This window comes from Panthera uncia, chromosome B1 (genome assembly GCF_023721935.1).
Source record: "Panthera uncia isolate 11264 chromosome B1, Puncia_PCG_1.0, whole genome shotgun sequence".
NCBI lineage: Eukaryota > Metazoa > Chordata > Mammalia > Carnivora > Felidae > Panthera > Panthera uncia.
Window position 1 is genome coordinate 88,921,734 of NC_064811.1, and position 21,541 is coordinate 88,943,274.

Sequence of the window (21,541 nt, forward strand, 5' to 3'; positions counted from 1 at the left end):
GAAAATACATAAAGCTAATATAGTAGAATGTTAACAACTATTGAATCCCAGTGGAAGATAGGTGAGTTTCATTGTACAATTCTTTTAATTTTGATGTATGTGGAATTTTTTTCATAATAAAACTTAGACTAACTGTAGGCAATACTAGTGTTAAAAAAAATAGGGGCACCTGGGTGGCTCAGTTGGTTAAGCATTTAACCGTCTGACTTTGGCTCAGGTCACGATCTCACAAGCTCGCGAGTTCGAGCCCTCTCAGCTGACAGCTGAGAGTCTGGAGCCTGCTTGGGATTCTGTGTCTCCTCTCTCCCTGCCCCTCCCCCACTCATGCACAGTCTCTCTCTCTCTCTCTCTCAAATATAAATAAACATTAAAATTTTTTTTTAAAAATAAGAAAAGAGTAGGCCCTGGGGAGTGAGGAGAGCAGCAGGGTGGATGACATCTTAGGCTGATGGGAGACCTTGAGTAAAGGCATAAAGGTGAAATGTTTAGGTATTGAGTGACTAAGGAGTTGTCCCTGTAGATTGTATAAAATTTATTTCTGCTACACCATGTGGTTGATGAACAAACCTCTATTGAGCCCCTGCTATTTTAAATGTCTCCTGTATCACATAGTTCTCTGGCTGACACTGATAAAAATCAGTTGAAGAAAAAGCTGAACAGCCAGGACTCAGGAAGAACTGGAACCAAGATGGCTCTGGGCACATAGGAATTGATAACAAGACTTCCCAAGTGGAATTGATCAGCTCCAATCCTTTTCCTTCTTTGGGTTACTCTACCTGTGAGTCAGTTCTTAGGACAGAAATTAAGATCTAGACCTAAGCAGGTACTCCCATCATGTGCACTAAGGAATTGGTTTCTTATTGGGTAGCACTCATACTCACCTAAATTCAATTCTATTGAATTCTATTTGAGTAGCCCTCGAATCCTTCTCTTTTTGCTTGTTAGCAAGAGTTGCCTTCTGTTACTTGCCACTAAAAAAAAAAAAAAAAAAGTACAATTTTCTTTGTCTCTTTCTTTATTTGTAGACTCTTGGACATTTCTGCCATGCATTTCATGACACAATTGCTTGTTGTGGTATATTTTTGTCTGAATCTTTATAGTCGATATAAGATTAGGAGATTCTTTAAATGTTTCTTCCCTCCAGATTTGGTATGGTGTAAGGGTTAAGGATAGAAAGTACAGCAGGGCAAGGGTACGAGATACACAAAGAGGAAAAGACAGAGAAAAAGAATAGAGAGGAAGGGGAAAGAACTTGAGAACAATTTTGGTACTGGAGTAAGTTTGTTAAATACACTGTGGAGCCTCACTCTTGTACAATCTAAGATAGGGAGGAGCAAAGGTTTGAGAACTAGTACAGTGCTGAAAAATGGGTATGGGGCAAGTAGAGTGGGAATTGTGGTTGAACAGGGAAGGCTTTAATGATTTTTAAATCCTTCAGAGAGGAAAATGAATATATGCAAAGTCAAGATAGAGCAGTAAGTTCCTCAGAGTTCAAGGCAGTCCAGATTCTGGGTGGATCTGCTTGGACCTATAATAGTTATAAGAACTATCAAGAGGAGTTTTGATTTAAAAAAAAAAAAAAATTAGGGTGGGACACCTGGCTGGCTCCGTCCTTAAGCATCTGACTTCTGGCTCAGGTCATGATTTCATGGTTCCTGAGTTTGAGTCCCACATCCAATGAGCATAAGCCCACATCTGGTGAGCCCCACTTCTCTCTCTCTTTCTCTCTCTGGCCCTCACTTGTGCGTGCTCTCAAAACGCTACAAGTTTACAAGGATAGGAATGGCTATGGAGGGAACATTCTCACAGTTCAGTTTAATGAAATATTTGTTAGATATTTCACCTGCACTTAGGAAGGCTACAAAGATAAAGTACAGTCCCCATCCTTACAGAACTTGCAATCTTGTATGTGCAGAGGGAGAAATAAGCACATTAAGTACCGGGAAACGTAGTATATGTCCAGTAGGGCAAGTTGTGATCATCTTTGGAAGGTCTCGAACACCAGGCTAAGGAATCTGTTTTTAATCATAGGTACTGAAAATCACTTACAGTTTCTGAATGAGAGAATTACATCATTAAAAGCAGTGTTTCAGGGGCGCCTGGGTGGCTCAGTCGGTTGGGCGTCCGACTTCGGCTCAGGTCACGATCTCGCAGTCCGTGAGTTCGAGCCCCACGTCGGGCTCTGTGCTGACAGCTCAGAGCCTGGAGCCTGTTTCAGATTCTGTGTCTCCCTCTCTCTCTGACCTTCCCCCATTCATGCTCTGTCTCTGTCTCAAAAATGAATAAACATTAAAAAAAATAAAAATAAAAAAATAAAATAAAATAAAAGCAGTGTTTCAAAGAATGTGAGTTTGTCAGAGTTCCGTAGGACCTGGCTGCTCAAAGTCGGGTCTAGGGCCAGGAGCATGAGCTTCACCTGGGAGCCCATTAGAAATGTCAAATCTCAGCTCGCCTCCCAGACCCACTGAATCTAAACCCACGGAGGAGCGACGGCCCCCAAGTGATCTGTTTGCACATTCAACCTTGAGAAGCACTGGTGTAGATTACAGTGGAAGAGGAAGATTTGACTTAAGGAAACCAGAAAGAGGATTAGGCCAAAGAGAGATGAACAAAGATGGCAGAAGTAGACCCACCAAGGCTAATGAGGTTGGCCAGGAAGGGAGAGGCTGTAAACGACGCAGAACTTTTAGGCTACATGGTGATGGTGCATTTCTGCCTCACTCATTTTCCTAACAGATTAATCTTCTTCCCTTTGTTCATTAAAGTCACTGTTTTCTTTTAATACATTTTTCTTACGTTTGTTCCCTCTGCTCATTGAGCAAGCACTGTCTCTGATTGCGCTCATTGCTGACAGGCGGTAAAACAAAAGAAAGATTTTCTTAAGCCTTGTTCTTAAGGAATGCAGATTACAACTATTGCTATCCCACACACTGGAGTAAAGAAATCACAGAAAGAGATTAGAAAGAAGAAGAAAAGTGAAAATATTTTCTCTAGTACATCAGGGCTCTCTTCCCTTCTGAGTGTAATACGAATCAAACAGGTGTGCATTCAAAGCATGTGAGTGTGTCTTCATCAGCTTTTAATCATCAGCTTCAAGAAAATTCAGATCTCTCAGAAAGAGGGGAAAATAAACAGCTGAGCAGTGTGACTCATTTACACTTCAAATATACTTTGAATTGGTTATTCCTCAATTAATCAAATAGCTGGTGTATCCCTAAAGTAGTATAAAGTGACACGCTGTGTGAAATCAATTTCTCTTTCCCAAATCATTAAATCCAGTAGCCTGTGACTACATCCCCGCTAATTCTGGTACCAACCCTTTCATCCTCCATTAACTCTGGCACGCCTAACAGGCTGTCAAGAATAATTTCCCAGGACGTAAATAATTCAGAAATTAAAAATTAATAAATAATAACAGAGAACTACTGGGAAATAGGCTGGGTCAATTAGTGTGTTCTGTATTCTGTTTCTTCGCAGCGGGGGGAGGGCGGGGGGACAGCCACATTCGTTACTTGAATCTTTCCTCCGATTCTGAGGTCTGATTTACAGCTCTTCATTACTGGATCCAGTCAGACACAATTACCTCCATCACTATCTCAGTTCCTAACTTCAAAGAAACGAACGTTTTCTTGTCTGCTTTTTTTCTCCTTGCAGCAGGCTCAGCTTGACATCCCTGGAATTTCTTCCACGCAGACTAATTAATAAGTCTTTGACTTATCATATTCACTTCTCTTCTTTGATGTGCTACCTTAGTCAATCATCCCATTTAATTAGAATTTCAATGATAACTTTACTTATCTTGTGGCGAGATGTAAATTAAAATAACGGGATTTTAATTCTCTTTCGTATGGGGTTATGACATTTTGGAAGAAAAACTTTCAACACAAACATGATATTATGTGCTTTCTATGTGGGGGTGGGGGAGCATTCTGCCAAATCATTTTCCTCTTGCTAGAAAATAGTATTGCGGTGGAGCAAGCAATAAGGGAAATGCACGGGATCTTTCTATAGCATCATTTCACCATGTCCTTCCCAGGGGAAAAAAAAAATTGTTTTGATTTGCATAAATAATTGAATCAAGGCACAGGTCATTTTGCCAGCCAAGGCAGTGACTGTTTTGAAGAAAAAGCATCTGCAGAAAAATCAAGGCTTTGATATACCAACCGTTTAAACTCTTTTGCCCTTTTCTGTCAAGCCATGCTATTTTCCATTTTAGTAAATTCTGTAGTGGCTTCTTTAGGCTTCGTCTACAAAGTACCGAAAGGAAATTAAAAGGTTTCCCCAAGAATACAGCAAACATTAGTAGAGCACGAGATGTGATAGTGATGTGTGATATGCAAAACTGGTTAATAAAGGAGAGCCAAAGCAGCATTTCATTTCTAGAAAACAATACTAGGGCCACTATTTATTAAGCTTCCACTGAGGTGTGCTAGCCTCAATCACATGCTTTACCTCTGTTAATTCTCCCAGCATACCCATTACATAAGATTATTATCCTCATATTATAGATAAAAAGACAGTCTCTGCAAAGTTAACTTGACTTCCTAAGGTCACAAAGGCAGCACATGAGAAGGAAGACATAGAGAAATCATAAGAAGAAGAAAGTTTCAAGCCTTTGAGCATAGAAAGCCTTCCATGATCTAGCTTCAAACTGTCTGCCAAGTTCATGTTCTTTCTACTTAATTACATAAGCTCATCCAAAATGCATCTTCAGCATTAACCCACTGCCAGATTTTAGTATAATATATACCTTATTGATACATTGTTGATGGTTGCCTTAATGTTTATAAACATCTGCTGAAACTTAAGTCATTGTAGTTCTGAACAGTGATCTCAGTCATCTTAAATACATTATTTTCAAATAGCAACTACAAACAGAAAATCATATGCCATATACATAAGTTTTAGAATAAGAAAACAAGCTTTCCTTACACTTTCTTATACTATCCGCCCCCCCCCCCAGGAATAAAATTATTAGCTTTTCTCTTTGTCGCTTAAAAAAAAGTTACTGGCAAGAGAAACATCACTGTCAATTTCACACAATTATTCTATCCTTGCTCTCAATCTTTCCCCCTCCTCTCCTCTCGGTAACAATGACCAGTATGCCAACAAACAGAAGTCACAGTGACCAATGGAAACTTACTTCATTAGTAAAACATGAAACCACTGCATTAATGCCATTTTGAAACTAACCTTTCAGGGATTTAATACAGTTGTTCTTTAACAATAGAACTCGGTTCATTTGCTACTTAAGACATGATTATTTAAATTAAAGTTAATTGGTTTCTTTACTCCCCTTTAGGGCATTAGGCTCAGAACATTTCTATTAGAAAAATCTAATTTGTCTCAAATTCCTATTTCTAAATTTTTGAGTGGTTAAAATGCTCTGATATTTTAACTCTTTGTAGCAAAAATCATCTCTAAACTACAGCTCAAATGGCAAAGCAATTAAAGATGCAGGCAACATAATTTAGCAAAAAGGCTCCACAGTAGTTCAGAAGACACAGAGCTCCAGCATAAGGTGAGGAGTAGGTCTCTAATAGGGCCTTTCAAGAATCAAGGAAAGCTTGGTGGTGCCTGGGTGGCTCAGTTGGTTAAGCATTCAACTTCAGCTCAGGTTAGGATCTCACAGCTTGTGGGTTTGAGCCCCGCATCAGGCTGTGTGCTGACAGCTCAGAGCCTGGAGCCTGCTTCAGATTCTGAGTCTCCCTCTCTCTCTCTGCAACTCCAGCTCTGTCTCTGTCTCTCTCTCAAAAAGAAAATAAACTTTAAAAAAAAAAAATCAAGGAAAGCTTGGACTACTTCTGCTACATTTCTTGAGGTGCCCGGTACAGAATATCCCCAACTTACAATGGTTCTACTTTACAATGGTTCTACTTCACAACGGTGCGAAAATGATACACATTCACTAGAAGCCATCTTGGAATTTTGAATTTGGATCTTTCCCCAGGCTAGCGGTACATGGTAGGGTACACCCTCACGAGGCTGGGCAAGGGCAGCAGTTGCAGCGACACCCCCACCCCCCCACCCCCCGTCAGCTGCACTGTCACGAAGGTGAACTGGCACACTTACAACCATTCTGCACCCACACAACCACTCCGTTTTTCACTTCCAGTGCGGTACTCAGTAAATTACATGAGATAGTCAACCTTTATGAAAAAAATGGACTTTGCATTACATGGTTTTGCTCAACTATAGTCTAACGTGAGGGTTCTGAGCACATTTAAGGGAGGCTAGGCTAAGCTGTGATGTTAGTGTATTGTTAAGTGTATTAAACACACTTTTACAATGTTTATCTTTGAGAGAGAAAGAGAGAGAGAGTGAGGGAGTGGCAGAGAGAGAGGAGGACAGAAGATCTGAAGCTGGCTTTGGGCTGACAGCAGAGAGCTTGACGCAGGGCTCCAACTCACAAACCATGAAATCAGGACCTGAGCCAAAGTCCCACACTCAACCGACTGAGCCATCCAGGCAACCCCTATTAAATGCATTTCTGACTTACAATATCTTCAGCATAAGATGTAACCCTACTGTAGGTCAAGAAAGACACGTATAAATTTAAAAATAAATACATGCTGGGGCCCCTGGGTGGCTCAGTTGGTTAAGCATCTGACTTTGGATTTCAGCTCAGGTCATGACCTCACGGTTCATGAGTTGGAGCTCCGCATCAGGCTCTGTGCTGACAGCATGGAGCCGGTTTGGGATTCACTCTCTGCCCCTCCTCCACTGGCACACACATGCTTTCTCTCTAAATAAACAAACAAACAAACAAACTTAAAAAACTTTTTTTAAATGAAGACATGCCAAAGCAAGATTACCAAAACCATGACATATTTTAAAATGTTTACACTGAGGCTCCCCTGGGTGGCTCGGTTGGTTGAGCATCCGACTTCAGCTCAGGTCATGATCTCACAGTTGGTGAGTTCAAGCCCCGCATCGGGCTCTGCACCAACAGCTCGGAGCCTGGAGCCTGCTTTGGATTCTGTGTCTCCCTCTCTCTCTCTGCCCCTCCTCCCCTGCTCTCACTCTGTCTCTCTCTCAAAAATAAAATAAAAACATTAAAAAAATGTAAATGTTTACATTAAACCAATTAAAGCGTTTAATACACAAAATGCGGTGTAACACAATTCACCTATCCACAAATAATCACAGGATTAATAAAAGGCATTAATTCATGGAGGTCTATAGTGTGTGACACCCAGTAATGGGACAAAGTGTACAAGTTCTACAATGACAGTCTTTCTATTTCTGTCCTGTGTCTCAATGACTACAAATATAACCTCATCTAGAAATAACAAAATTCTTAAGTAGAAGTTCTTCTTGAATAGGAAGCTCCAGTCCACATGCTCACTCTCACCATTCTTTGACAATCTCCAATCTCATTCATTTACTTTAAAAAAATTTTTTTTTTTGGGGCGCCTGGGTGGCGCAGTCGGTTAAGCGTCCGACTTCAGCCAGGTCACGATCTCGCGGTCCGTGAGTTCGAGCCCCGCGTCAGGCTCTGGGCTGATGGCTCGGAGCCTGGAGCCTGTTTCCGATTCTGTGTCTCCCTCTCTCTCTGCCCCTCCCCCGTTCATGCTCTGTCTCTCTCTGTCCCAAAAATAAATAAAAAATGTTGAAAAAAAAAATTAAAAAAAAAAAATTTTTTTTTGAGTGCTTCCTACATTCCAAGTACCATTCTAGGTATTGAAAATTTTTATTATTGAATTTATTTTAACGCTCATTCATTTTTGAGAGACAGAGAGAGACAGAGCATGAGTGGTGGAGAGGTAGCGAGAGAGGGAGACAGAATCCAAAGAGGTTCCAGGCTCCAAGCTGTCAGTACAGAGCCCCACGGGGGGCCCAAACCCACAACCTGCGAGATCACAACCTGAGCCAAAGTCGGACACTTAACCTACTGAATCACCCAGGTGTCCCCCCAAAAGTTGTTTTAAAGGGAAAAATTTCCCTACTTGAGCAGCATACTTCTAAGGGAGGCAGACAAGGTATAGTGGACATAATATGTATACAGTACGTTAGAAAGTGATGAGTGGAGGGAAAAAAAAGAGTGGGGGGGGGACTAGGAGTGCCAATGAAGGACAGAAATGAGCAATTTAAGTGGGATGGTTAGGATAGGCCTCACCAAAAAAGGGACCTGGAACAAAGAGGTAGAGCAAGTGAGAGTAAGCCATGTAGCTATCAGGCAGAGAAATAGCCAATGAAACGAGAACACCATGATGGCTTTGTGCAAATTAGAAAAGCCACCCATGATCCCCAGTTTATTTGTAGGTATTTTGGCATCCTCTGTAGGTAAGTGGCATCCTCTTTTCCATTATTCCATTTAACTGTTTTCTTTTTATTGAAGGCTATGAATTTTTGTGTATTAGTTAATATCCTGCTATCTTACTAAATTGTCATATTATTGGTATTTAACTTTTTAATTAATTTTTGCAGGGTTTCCAGGTATATTACCCAGGCATATTCCCTCTTCCTTTCTAATTCTTATGCCTCTTACCCATTTCCATTGGCTGATCTTATCCATTTCCACTGGGCATTTCCATTTTGGTCCTGATGTTAGTAGGAAAACATCACTAAGTCTTGTGTTAAGAAAATAGCTGTATGGAGCACCTGGGTGGCTCAGTCAGTGTCCGACTTTGTCTTAGGTCATAATCTCACAGTTTGTTAATTCGAACCCTGCATTGGGCTCTGTGCTGACAGGTCAGAGCCTGGAGCCTGCTTCAGATTTTTTTGTCTGCCTTTCTCTCTGCCCCTCCCTGACTCACTCTCTCTCTCTCTCTCTCTCTCAAAAATAAACATTATATATATATATATATGTGTGTGTGTGTGTGTGTGTATATATATATATACACACACATGTATACATATATATACATATATATATACATATACATATATATCAAGAAAATATATATATACATATATAAAGAAAAAATATATATATACATATATATAAAGAAAATATATAGATAAAGAAAATAGCTGTCAATTATTTTTTAATTTTTTTAACCATGTCAAGAATGAGTGCTGAATTTGTGAATTTCCTTCTTAGTATCTATTAAGATAGTTTAAGTACTAAGATCTGTTGAGTATCAGGGCACCTGAGTGGTTCAGTCGGTTAAGCTTAGGCTCTGGTCATATCTCCCGGTAAGTGAGTTGGAACCCCACTTTGGGCTCTGTGCTGACCGCCTGCTTGGGATTTTCTGTCTTCCTCTCTCTCTCTGCCCCTCCCCGGCTTGTTCTCTCCCTCTCTCTCAAAATAAATAAACTTTAAAAAATAAAATAAAATATGATCCTACAATTATTGATGCTCTATCCATCAAGAGGTAAGGATGTAAGTCCACTGCCTTTGAATCTAAGTGGGCTTGTGATATTGTGATTTAAAATTGGAAATATATATTTGATCTTCCTTCCATCCTGACACATAGCTGTCAACCCCTTAAAATCTCCTAAGTAATAAGAGTTGTGAAGTCTTGTTGTGTTAACTCAGTGATTCTTGGACCTTGCCTAAAGCTGGGGGGTGGTTGCCAGAAGAACCAACCATTTGATTACAGGATTGGTTGGGGAAACGGAACACTTCCACGAGCCACTGTCCTGGGCCTAAACTCCGTGGGAATGAAAGATCCTTTTTTGGGGACCTCACCCTATGGATGTCTTCATCTGGTTGCTGATTTGTACCCTTTAATATCTCTTGTAATAAACTGGCAATCTAATGAGAAAATGGATTTCCTGAGGTCTATAAGTCACTCTGGAAAATTAATCAAAACCAAAGAGGGAGTTGTGGTAACTTCTGCTTCATAGCCAGTTGGTTGGAAGCACAGGTAACCACCTGGACTCATAAGTGGCATCTAAAGTGAAAGGCAGTTTGTAGACCTGAGCCCTTACTTGTGGGACCTGGCGCTATCTCCAGGTAGACAGTGTTGGAATTAAGTTGAATTGTAGGACATCTGGCTGGTGTCAGAGACTTGCTTGGTGGTGTGGAAACCCCTTCCTCACCACCCCATGCTGGAATTAGTGACCAGAACCTTGAGCTTGTGAATATGGTATAAGTGATGTTATGTACCTTTCCATGGCTAGGCCATAAAAGGCCATGCAGCTTCTGATGTTTCTATTAGAATGCTTACTTTCTAGATGCTCCCTCCCGAGGTACTTCCTCTTGGAACCCAACTGCCATGTATGAGAAGTCCAAGCCCTATGCAGAGGTCATGTAGGTGCTCTGGTGGACTGTCTCAGGCTGAGCTTAGCCTTTAAGGTATCCCAGTCCAGGCACTAAGTAAAAAAGCATTCAGATGATTCCAGCCTCCGGCATTCAAGTTACCCCTCACTGAGGCACCAGGCATGATGTAGCAAAGACAAACCATTCCCACTATGTCCTATAGAACTTCCTGACCCAAGGAATCCATGAGTAAAATGGTTGTTATTTTATACCACTAGTTTGAGATGATTTGCTATATTGCAACTAATAACTAGAAGAGAGACATAGAGATATAGTGATAAGAATACAGTGTGTAGCTGGAGTCCCAGAAAGAAATAGAATGGGGCAGAAATAATATTTGAACAGATAATGGCTGAGAATTTCTTAAAATTTGTGAAGGATACCAAGATACAGGTATAAAAGAACCTACAAACCTCCTGGAATAAATGAAGAAAAGCTTGCCTAAGTATATCATAGTAAAACTAATGGAAACCAAATCTAAAGAGAAAATGTTCCAAAATACAGAGAAAAAAAGGCAAACTTTTTTTAAAGAAAAAATAAGAATAATTTGACTTTTCAACAGATCGTGCAAACCAAAAAACAACAGACTGGTACTTTCAAAGTACTGAAAGGAAAAACAAAAAACAAAAACAAAAAACAGAAAAAACCAACCACCAGCCTTGAATTCTTATTTAGCATAGCAGAAGCTGCTGGTGTCCTTCAACATTCCTTCAGCCCAAATCTAATTTTGGCTTCATTTGTTGTCAACTGATTAGTAACCTTAATTACATCTTCAAAATCCCTTCTGCCATGTAATATACATCATTATGAGAATAACACCATGAGACAGAAGTCACTGGGGCCATCCTAGAATTCTTAGCCTTCTGCCTACCATGCATACTCTGTGACCCACCAATTCCACTGCTACATTTATACGCAGCTGAAATGTATGTATTATCTTCGCCAAAAAACATGTACTAACCACGTTCATAGAAGCACTCTTCATAATAGCCCAAACTTGGAAACTACCTAATGCCCTTCAACAGAAGAATAGTACAATGTTCGTTCAGTGGAATTCTATGTAGCAGTAAGAATTAAAAAAAAAAAAAAAATTGAGATGAGTATTATAAACATAAGATTGACAAAAGAAGCTAGATATAAAAAATATTTTTCATTTACATGAAGTACAAAAATTGACAAAACTTATCTATGGGGTGGAAGTCTGAATAGTGGTTATCCCTGGAAAGAGGGGAAAAGAATGGGAGGATATAGAAAAGCCATTTGGAGTGCTGATAATGCTGTGTCTTGATCTAGGTGTGTTCAATTTGTGAAAATGTATTAAATTACATATGTATGACATGTGTGAAGATTTTAAGTTACTACTTCAAACAAATCTTAGAAAATCCAAAAGAATCTTCATACAAATTAGTAGAAATAAAAGAATTTATTAAGACAGCTGAAAGTCAAATTAATATATAAGCAATTGCATTTCTATATATCAGCAATAAAAAAATGAGAATATATAGTTTAAAAGACACCTTTCACAACAGAATCAGAAAATGTCAACTTTTAATTAACCTAGAAATTAATCTAACCCAAAGCATGCAAATCTCTATAGAAAAATTATAAAACTTTATTAAGGGACATTAAAGAGGACTTAAGTATACATTGAGAGATGCTATATTCACATTTATGAAAACTTCATAGTATAAAAATGTTAATTATCCTCTAATTGATCCAGAGTCAATGCAAATGCAAACAAAATTCAGAGTAGCTGACTCTAAAATGCAACTGGAAGAGAGAAAAGGTCAAGAATTTTCCTCCCAAAAAAGAAAGGTAACACATATTTGCACTTCTAGCAGTTAAGATCTCCTAAAGAATTTAGAGTGTCTAAAACTAATAAAGAAAAGACAAAGTGACCAGTGGAAGAGAATAGGGAGACAGAAACAGACCCACACAGGTTTGGAGCTACAAAGTACTATTTACAACAGAGCTTAGATATCAGATTGGTGGGGAAAGAGGGTACTCTTCAATAGGCAAAGCTGGAAAAAATAAGATTATACATAATGGAAAGAAAATTGTATCTCTAACTCACTCTATACACAAAAAAACAACTCTAAAAGAGTCAATAACAAGACTTTAAATTGCCAGAAAATACAGGTGAATATCTTATAGACCTTTGAGTAGAAAAGGATACTTAAAACAAGACACACAAAGCACAAACTCAGAAAAGATACATTTGGCCACATTAAAATTAATAAGTTTCCTGAAAAGTCTTTCAAGTAAATGAATTTTAAACCTCAAAGTTTCCCAGTTCAAGCCAGAAAAAAAGTGTGAGGTAGGTTCATCATATTTCAATTTCACAAAGTTTATAAGATATTTAGTAAAAGTACACAGAAGTCAATGAATGGAGAACAAAAGAGAGAAAGATTAATAAAAACAAATGAGGTTCTTTGAAATGTTTAATAAAATAGTCCATATCTCTGGCAAGACTGACCAAGAAAAATGCAAATACAGATTGAAAGAGAAGAAAGTCACATTATGGAACTGAGTTAAGTATAATAAGGGAAAATTATGATAGACCACTATTCTTTTCTGTTGGGATAGAGTAGGGCATGGAAACTTAAGTAAACCATACTACCGCGTGTTAAGGATTCCCATCTCCTGTTGTTGTACCCATCAGCCCAGCACAGTCTCTCCAGAAAGAAAGAGAATATATTCCAAGTAAATTTGTTCACTCATTCAAAAACCACTTATGACTCTGTCTGCTGCTTGCTACAGAGATGAAAGGGATTCCAGAAGGACAAAAACCGACTGGAAAGGAGGGAAATAACTCACGACTAGGTCAGGAGAGAAGCAGCTCTTTAAGAGTTAACAAAGGGAAGGATATAACCAGAGCTTTCCATTTGGTATGGTGACAAAAACGTGAGGCATGATGTCCTTAACAGGACTCACAGTCTAAGACAGATCTCTAATATGAACGAGGCAATCTGCCCTCAGTCACCTGCCTGCTTCCTCACCTCAAGGACGGTCAGACCAGGAAACCTGGAAGGAACCTTGAATGGATATTGGGACGCTCTACTCAAATTCTCTCTTCTGGGTCAATGCAGCAGGCTCACGTCTGCCTCCCTCACTAGACATTGCTCTCAGCTTCAAGGAACTGCTTCACTCCAGGCACCTAGGTGGCTCAGTAGGTTGAGCGTCAGACTTGGTTTCAGCTCAGGTCGTGATCTCATGGTTCTTGAGATGGAGCAGCGCAGAGGCGGCCTGGGATTTTCTCTGACTTCTCTTCTATCTCTCCCCCACTCACGTTTGTGCTCGGTCTCTCTGAAAATAAATAAATAAACTTAAAAAAAAAAAAAAGAAGAAAGAGGGGCACCTGTGCTGTTTAGTTGGTTAAGTATCCGACTTCAGCTCAGGTCACAATCTCACGGTTCGTCGGTTTGAGTCCTGCAACGGGCTCTGTGCTGACAGTTCAGGGCCTGGAGCCTGCTTCAGATTGTGTCTCCCTCTCCCTCTGTCTCTCAAAAATGAATAAATGTTAAAAAATAAAAATTTGAAAAAAAAAAAAGAGAAAGAAAGAACCTGTTGCACTCAGGGTCAGAGGGCATGCAGAGAGTAAGGACTCTGATCTGGGAATACAAAGGCCTGGCTCCTTTGCCTGTTTGGGACAACGATGAGAGACATCCTAATTCCAGAGCTCCTAGTTGGAGTAGCTGAGGCCTCAGCTGCAACCACATTGTGGGTCCCCTGCTCCTACCTTCTTCATTTCCCTAGGGATGTATTTTTTTAGGAGCACTCTCCAATACATCAGCATGCAACCCTCAGTATGTTTGCAGGGAACCTAAGGTCAGATAAAAATTTAAAGGCCCTTTTTAGCATCTTTCCTTAGAGTCCAGACAAAGTGCTCTTTACTTTTTTGGAGGTCACGAATCCCTTTGACAATATAAAGAAATCTAAGAATTCTGGTCTCAGAAAAATACACATAGGCACTTAATGTTAACTTTTACATGCTATTTCGGGGGAGGGGGGTTCCCTTTTCTCCTCATTTTTAAGTCCCAGCTCAAATTTTACCACTCATGTGAAGCTCTTTGTACATAATCGTAAGATTAGCCACCATTTATTGAGCACTTGCTCTCCACAAGACCTGTGCTAAGTGCTTTAATTTTATTGTGCCTTTGATCATGACATAACTCATTTAAAGACTTGCTCAAAGTAACACAGCTAATAATTAGTAGATACTGGATTTAAATCCAATTTGTAAAGCTTGTGCTTTGAATGAATGATAAGTAAAAAAGAAGGGAAGGTTAAAGACAGCAACTCCTCAAAGGTCAACTAATAACAAGTGTCAGAATTGGGTTTTAAACCCAGGTCTAACTGCAAAGCTGGCGCCCTTTAGATAAATACGTTGTAGCGCCCCCAAGAACGAAAAAAGTTGATTTTGTCCCACCTCCGCCCTTTGCAGTTCCTTTGTCATTTGCATTTGTTTCTAGGGCGACTCACAAAAGATCTTAAGTGTGCCTTTGTGGGTTGCTGACTTGCATCCGGGCCCAAGGAAAGGCGGCACGTCGGTTGCCGTACAACGTGGCGGCGCTATGCATTCCCTCCCGTGGAGGGGAGCTAGGTGGCTTCCGTACAACATGGCGGCTCTGGTTATGACGTAACTTCCTGTCCGACGCAGTCTTATTTAACCTTTAAACTTGCAAGTACTTCCTTTTTCCTCTTCCGGGGACGGCGTCTGTAGGTATGGTTGCTTTTTCCTTTTCCCTGTTGCTGACTCCCTCTACAATCGGCCGCCATCCGGGGAGTTAGAGGAACCAGGCTTTCTCAGGCGCAGCCTTTTGGACTGGCATAGGGATAAGGGTTCAGGAGGAAAGCTGGTGGTGAGCAGGTCCCCCGGCTTTTAGCTTCAGAGCGCCATCGATCCGGACCACCCCTCCCGAGCCGGGAATAGCCGGAGCTCATCACCTGGAACTTTGCCGCCGTCGAGGTCGCTTGTGGAGACCTACGAGTTGTGGTTCGGCTGATTGAGGCTGCAAAATCGCAGAACGTTTTCCTATTTTAACGCCCACGTTAAGTGCGCCTGTAGTAGATGTTCTCAGGTTTTTGGGAGGACTGGAGACCATGATGTTCGGGTCGTTGTTTCAGAATGTTTTCTTTTCCAAGGCCAATAGCAAGGAAGATAAAAATGTTAATAGGGAGTTTTCGGTCTTGGTTTTGGAGATATAAACGGAATGGTGACTTCTTGGATCTCATTGGCCTTCGGGGTCGCTTTTGGTGTCTTCATAGTTATGTTTCAGTGTAATGTTAGTAAAGACCTTATAACAACAAAAGCAGGCTCTTTACTTTTGCATTGCATGTGATGAAATGATTACAAAGTTTGGGGTTAAAAATGAGGATTCAAGTCTTGTTTACGTTTTCATGTTACTTTGAGCAGTTCTGAGAAAACGGTTCATAGGCATACTTACCGATTTGCTCAGTGACATTCAGTGTTATTTCCAGTTGATTAAAAAAAATGCCATAATCCAAAGACTCTTTGATACAGAAATAAGTATTATCTGGCACTTAGCTTGTCACACATGCTACTTTGGGGCAAGACACTGAACCCTGAGCATCTTTCATGTGACAGGCACTGCACTAGGTTGGGCAGGATAGCTTCTCTCATTTGTAACTAATGACAGCTCTGTGAACTCCCTAAAAATGTAGAGACAAGGAAGCTAGCCCCTTGTGCTGTATAGGCCAGTAGATGGCCCAAGTGAGGGTTCAGCATAGATGCTCAGGTGCGCTTTTCCTTTAAAAACAGGGTTTCTTAAATCTGCCTGTTAGTAGCACTTTTCTGGACACCACTCCAAACAGAATCAGACGTTTTGAGGAATACATCTGGTAAATTTTAACCAAGTGCCACCATTGATTACCATAAAGAAAACAAACATGGGTCTGTTAGTATTCTTACCAGGCACCTTTAAATCTCAGTAGTTTTAAAATAGGGAATTCTTTTCATAAGATACTTTAAGGGTTATTGTATATAAGAATATGTGAACGTATAAATTATGTGATGCTGTTTTGCTGTAAGGTTTGAATTATTCCTACAATGCAGTTTCATTCCTTTCTTAATTTAGGCATTCAGAATGGTCCAGCGTTTGACATACCGTCGTAGGCTGTCCTACAATACAGCCTCTAACAAAACTAGGCTGTAAGTATTTCTAAAATTTGAAATACATATTGTCATTTACTCTGCAGAATGCTGAACCTGTTCCCTATTCTCTCACTTTCTAGGTCCCGAACGCCGGGTAATAGAATCGTTTACCTTTATACCAAGAAGGTTGGGAAAGCACCAAAATCTGCGTGTGGCGTGTGCCCAGGCCGACTTCGAGGAGTAAGTGATCTTTTTTGCTCTGAATAACGTAAACAAGAATTGAACTAGGGAGCATTAGCATCTTGGTAAGGGATGGAGTGAAGGAGAGGTCACCACTAGGAAGGGTGCAAAGTACTAAGCATCCATGATCCACATCTGTCAAGAACGTGGACTTTTAAAGCCTATGTGATAAATACAGGGAAATGCCTTTCAGATAAAGCAGTATACCATTTCCTGTTCTAGTTTAGTGTTTATACTTGCCATATGTCGCATCTAGTACAATTTCTGTTTCTGTTAAAGCATCACGAAATAATCGCAACATTGACTTTGTGCAGGTTCGTGCTGTGAGACCTAAAGTTCTTATGAGGCTGTCCAAAACGAAAAAACATGTCAGCAGGGCCTACGGTGGTTCCATGTGTGCTAAGTGTGTTCGTGACAGGTAAATATCACTCTTAAATGGACTTTCTCAAACGTGTGTGCATGTCTGTTACACTGAATGCTAATGATTATTAGAAGACTGGTGAAATGTAAACACGAGTAGCATATTTTAGAGTCCTTCCTAGGCTAGGGGCAATTGATACTGTACAAACCAGTAAAGATACTGGTTCACTTTAAATCAGTTAAGATTTGGCGGCATCTTTATGGCAGATGTAGAAATTAAAATGACCTTGATTTTGTGGAGGAGGTAGATAAGAAACTATTAGTTTTTGGTCAGTCAGGTAGATGGAGAGAGGAAAGTCTAAAAAGTGTAGGAAGAGAATAACTATATATAGTTCTAGTGTGGCTGTAGCAGAGCTTTGCAGGAGGTGATAGACAAGAAAGGTAGAAGTCACAGGTTACGCAGGCCCTTAAAGGACAGACTTTTAGCTCGATCCTAAAACATGTAGGAATTGATGGATTTTGAGCCGGGAGGGAGACTTTTGATGTGCCAGAACGAAAACTGCAGCAGGATGGATAGTAACCTCATTCTTTCAACAAAAGGTGAGTGCTTGGAATGGTTTTCCTCTTGGTGGAGGCTAAGGTGGTGGCACCTGCATGAAGACCTAAAGGCTGGTGGAGTGAGTTAGAGGAGAGGACAGTGTTCCAGGTCGAGGACTGGGATGTTGGGATATGTGAGAGAGTTGGTAGTGGCATAGGTAGAAGTGGAGCGGTGGAGTTTTTATGCTAAACGTTGTCAAAGGTCCATCAGGGACTGTTCTACTTTCTATGAAGGAAACAAGGCTTGTTGTTAAATTCACACAGCCAGTGAGGAACAGCACTGGGATTCGTTCTAGGTTTTATTGAGACCCTTGATTTTAGCCTCACTGATAGACATGAATTGCCTCTAAAGACCTGACTGGGAGGATTTGTAAGGACGTTGGTTGGTCTTCACAAGTTACAGAGCTGCTTCAGAAGAGTTAGATGCCTCCAGTTTATAAAGCTAGTTGTGTAAAGTGGTCAGGCTGGGTTTCTAAACCAAATCTGACAACAAACCTTGCAAGTTCCCTCTGCCTTTCAGGAGTTAATGTGTAGGGGGATGGTAAACATGTTACAGTAGTACAAATAAACGATAAATTGAACTTCATGAAATACTGGAAAACTGAACTATGATTGAAGTTTGGAGGAAAAATTACTTTTCAAGTAGTTGGGACTCTGGGAACGGTATTTGAGGTGGAACCTGCATGATAGGTAAATGTTGGTCAAGAGGTTGAAAGGGCAAAGAATGAAAGAATGAGCAATGAGATTGGAAAGATATATGGAGGCGGAAGGGTCATGTGTTAGTTTTAAGCTGGTGGGAGTTTGGCCTTTTACCAGTCTTTGGTTCCCAGACCTTGCTTATACATAATCATGGGCACATTTATTGAAAGTCCAATTCTTGGGCCCTAGCTCTTGGAAATTTGGATGTAGATCTACCGGTTGTCTATAGGTTGGTATTAGCTGTGACACTGACAAGAGTCTGATCTTTGAGTAAGTTTAGGGAATTTGTAAGGGTCCTGAGTAAAAGTGGCACCAGTCAGTTGTGTTTCTATAATGTGATTACATTGGGGAGATTTGAAGGAGTCCAAAATCCCAGGAATTTTAGGCCATATTATTAGATGACCAGGGTTACAAATAAAGATCATAAATGGGGAGTTTTTTGTGGGAATTGAGTGCTTTCTCTGTGGAGGTAGCTTTGCTTTAACGAATGGTAGTTAGTACCTGCTATTTGCCAGGTCCCATGCACTGTAATAATAGTGATTGATAAAATGTACTTCCTCTCTAAATGGAGGTTCAGAGTACACACACTGCAACTCCTTCCAAGTTTAATCTTCATAAAAACCCTGTGAAATGGGTATAAGGTTTTTTGTGTACCTTTTGACAGAGAAAGTTACTTGCCCAAGATCACACAGCTAGTAAGTAGTAGAGTTGACCCCAGGCTGTAGAAACTTTGCTCTTGATAAAATGCCTCTTGCCATTAGCTTTTAACCTTCGTTTTGGTTTCCCATATGTAATTCCTTCGTGACTCAGAAGAAGAGGGCAGGTACAATTGGCATAGAATTGAAGGATTATCCTACTTAAACTGCCAGTGTAGAAAGGAGACTTTGAGCCAGCCAAACGGTTCTGGCCATCTAATTTCATCTTAAGTTTTTAGTCTATACTGGTGGGTTTCCTTTACTTTTCTAGGTATCTTCCCTGATTGCTTTACTCAATTCTTTTATGGTACTTTTCCTGCCTATTAAATCAGTGGGTTTTATCTTAAACTGTATTCATTTATTATTTTTCTTTCTAGGATCAAACGTGCATTCCTTATTGAGGAGCAGAAAATCGTTGTGAAAGTGTTGAAGGCACAAGCACAGAGTCAGAAAGCTAAATAAAGAAGTGAAGCTTTTTTGAGTAATAAAACAATCAAAGGCGTTTTCTGTTATTGCTGTTGTAATTTGTTAGTATACAGGTTTGGTTTCTATGTGGTGTTTGGGATTCCGTGATTTTTAGTTGATTGCTTTTACTGAAAGACCATAATGGAGGCCAGTGATGGGTAGAATTTTTTGATAGCACCTCTAGAACACTTGGGGAGGTTTGAGAAGAGTGGCTGTTATATCTGGATGTTTCTTTTAATTCCGCTGCATCATTTCCATCCAGTCTCCTTCAGCACCAAAACTCAGGATGGAAATTAAACAGTGTTTATTGACAAGTTATTTGGAATAGAATCTTTTATACACCATTGTATTTAAACCCTCCATTTCATTAGTTCACTTCAGACCAAAAATGGTCTATTTTGGAGAGCTCAGAACTCCATATTCAGCAAATCAAGAGCTCCACTCGTATACAAAAACCTCATGTCTCTGGTCTAGTGAAATTTAAATTCTAACTTAAATTGGGTTTTTAATCCAGTCCAGAAAATTAAAATAACAGGCCTTAGTTATATTTATTCTTGGAAGCTCTGTGTATCTAACAACTCTTAATAAGTATGTACACAGTAATAATAGCTCATTACAGTGCTCAGACTGTACCAAGTATTTGTCTAATATTCTACATGCATAAGCTCATTTGAATTCCCTTCCAAGACCATTTTTTCAGATCATGTCAAGCTTATTTTGAATCTCAAGGAAAAATAGAGAGCAGAGCCCCCAGGCTATTTGCACAAGCCAAGAAATCTGGAAGCCAGAAGAATTCTGTAAATTCTGACCCTTTTCTTCAATTTAGATGTTACTGTACTGGTGTGGTTTAACTTTGATGGCTCATGCAGAGGAATGTTTTCTCTTAATTATAATAAATGATTCCCCTTGTAGGAAGGAAAACAAATCTTTCTGGCCTCTTAAACACTCATTGTGCCACACTGCCAGTTAACTTCTTGACAGACAACGGGTTTTAAACATTTTTGTAGAAGAGCTAGTAAGTGGTTAAGCTGCATAGGAACTCAAGAATTTAACGACAGTACTTGATAGCATCTCCTTAGTGGTGGCTAACACTTCAAACTAACCTTCATGTAGTCTCTCTAACCACTCTGTGACACCTACTTTATCCCCAGTTTACAAATGAGGGAACTGAGGCACAGAGGTTGTACGATAGTACCCAGAGTCATTTAAGTGTTTCCAGGTTTTTTGCAAGTGGTCTACTTAGTGATTGCAATCAAATGACTGCCTGTTCCGGTGAACACTACAGCATAAGCAGTGATCGCCGAGGCCCCTGTTGCCCACGTGGTCTCAGACAATTGAGATCCGTTAGGCTTCCCCAAACACCTGCCAATCCTAAGGCTTGTTGAGCAACTGGGGTAATGGAATCACTGTGTAATGTTTAATCGCATAATAAGATTTCTGATGGGGATATAACTGAAAAACATTGGATTCTGAGGTAGAGTAACCTCTCATTTCCCCATGACTCAGGCTGATGTATTCTGCAGCAACATGTTTGGTAATCCTGGGGTGGGTTTGGTATAAGAATGTACAAGTTAGTACTTAAATTAACGTTCAGAAGCAATGCCTTAAAATTTAATTCAGTTATTTGATTGCTTTGTAGATGAATTGAGTTTCTGAAAGGCTCGAGATGTAGCTTTTTCATACCAGCTGTGAGGCGACAGCCTCCTCATTTGCCAGCCCACCAGGAGTTCTTCCCTGTAGGGGCTCTTCCCTCTACTACAAAGAGTTCCACAGGACAACCTGACCAAACGCAAAGACTGACCAACGAGGACTACCCAAGTTTCAGCAAAAGAAATGGGTTGGCAGAAATTTTAGACAGCTAAAGCACTGAAGTTCCATACTTTTTAAAGGATTTGTCAAATGGTTTAGCCTTTTTAAAGTTTGAAACGTTTCCCTTTTATAAATGTCTTTGTAGACCATTTGGAAAGTGTGGAAAAACAGAATGAAAAAAATGCCTTTTAATTTCAGTACACAGGTTATCTGCCAGTTTGATATGTTCCCATCTTGTTTTCTAGACTTAAGAGTCTTTTAAATCAAAATAGGAGGCATACCATGTATATATATTTTCAATCCTTTTCCCCCACTTAACTGAAAAGATTGCAGTGGCTGCATGTGCTGTCA

At 40.1% G+C, this 21,541-nt stretch overlaps 1 protein-coding gene across 1 annotated transcript; it reads left to right on the forward strand.

Moving 5' to 3' along the window:
- The first annotated feature begins 14,893 nt into the window (after window positions 1–14,893).
- Window positions 14,894–19,418, forward strand: RPL34 (ribosomal protein L34). Its single transcript, XM_049631007.1, has 5 exons — window positions 14,894–14,933; window positions 16,309–16,382; window positions 16,466–16,565; window positions 16,880–16,983; window positions 19,294–19,418. Exons 2-5 carry the CDS (start codon window positions 16,318–16,320, stop codon window positions 19,376–19,378), a joined length of 354 nt encoding a protein of 117 aa, XP_049486964.1. The 5' UTR covers window positions 14,894–14,933; window positions 16,309–16,317; the 3' UTR covers window positions 19,379–19,418.
- Window positions 19,419–21,541: the final 2,123 nt, after the last annotated feature.

Bases quoted from the DNA above. Each gene is read 5' to 3' on its own strand.
- RPL34 (XM_049631007.1), top strand. From the start codon at position 16,318: ATGGTCCAGCGTTTGACATACCGTCGTAGGCTGTCCTACAATACAGCC. The intron at 16,566-16,879 runs GTAAGTGATCTT...GACTTTGTGCAG, and splicing joins GCCCAGGCCGACTTCGAGGA to GTTCGTGCTGTGAGACCTAA. The intron at 16,984-19,293 runs GTAAATATCACT...TTTTCTTTCTAG, and splicing joins GCTAAGTGTGTTCGTGACAG to GATCAAACGTGCATTCCTTA.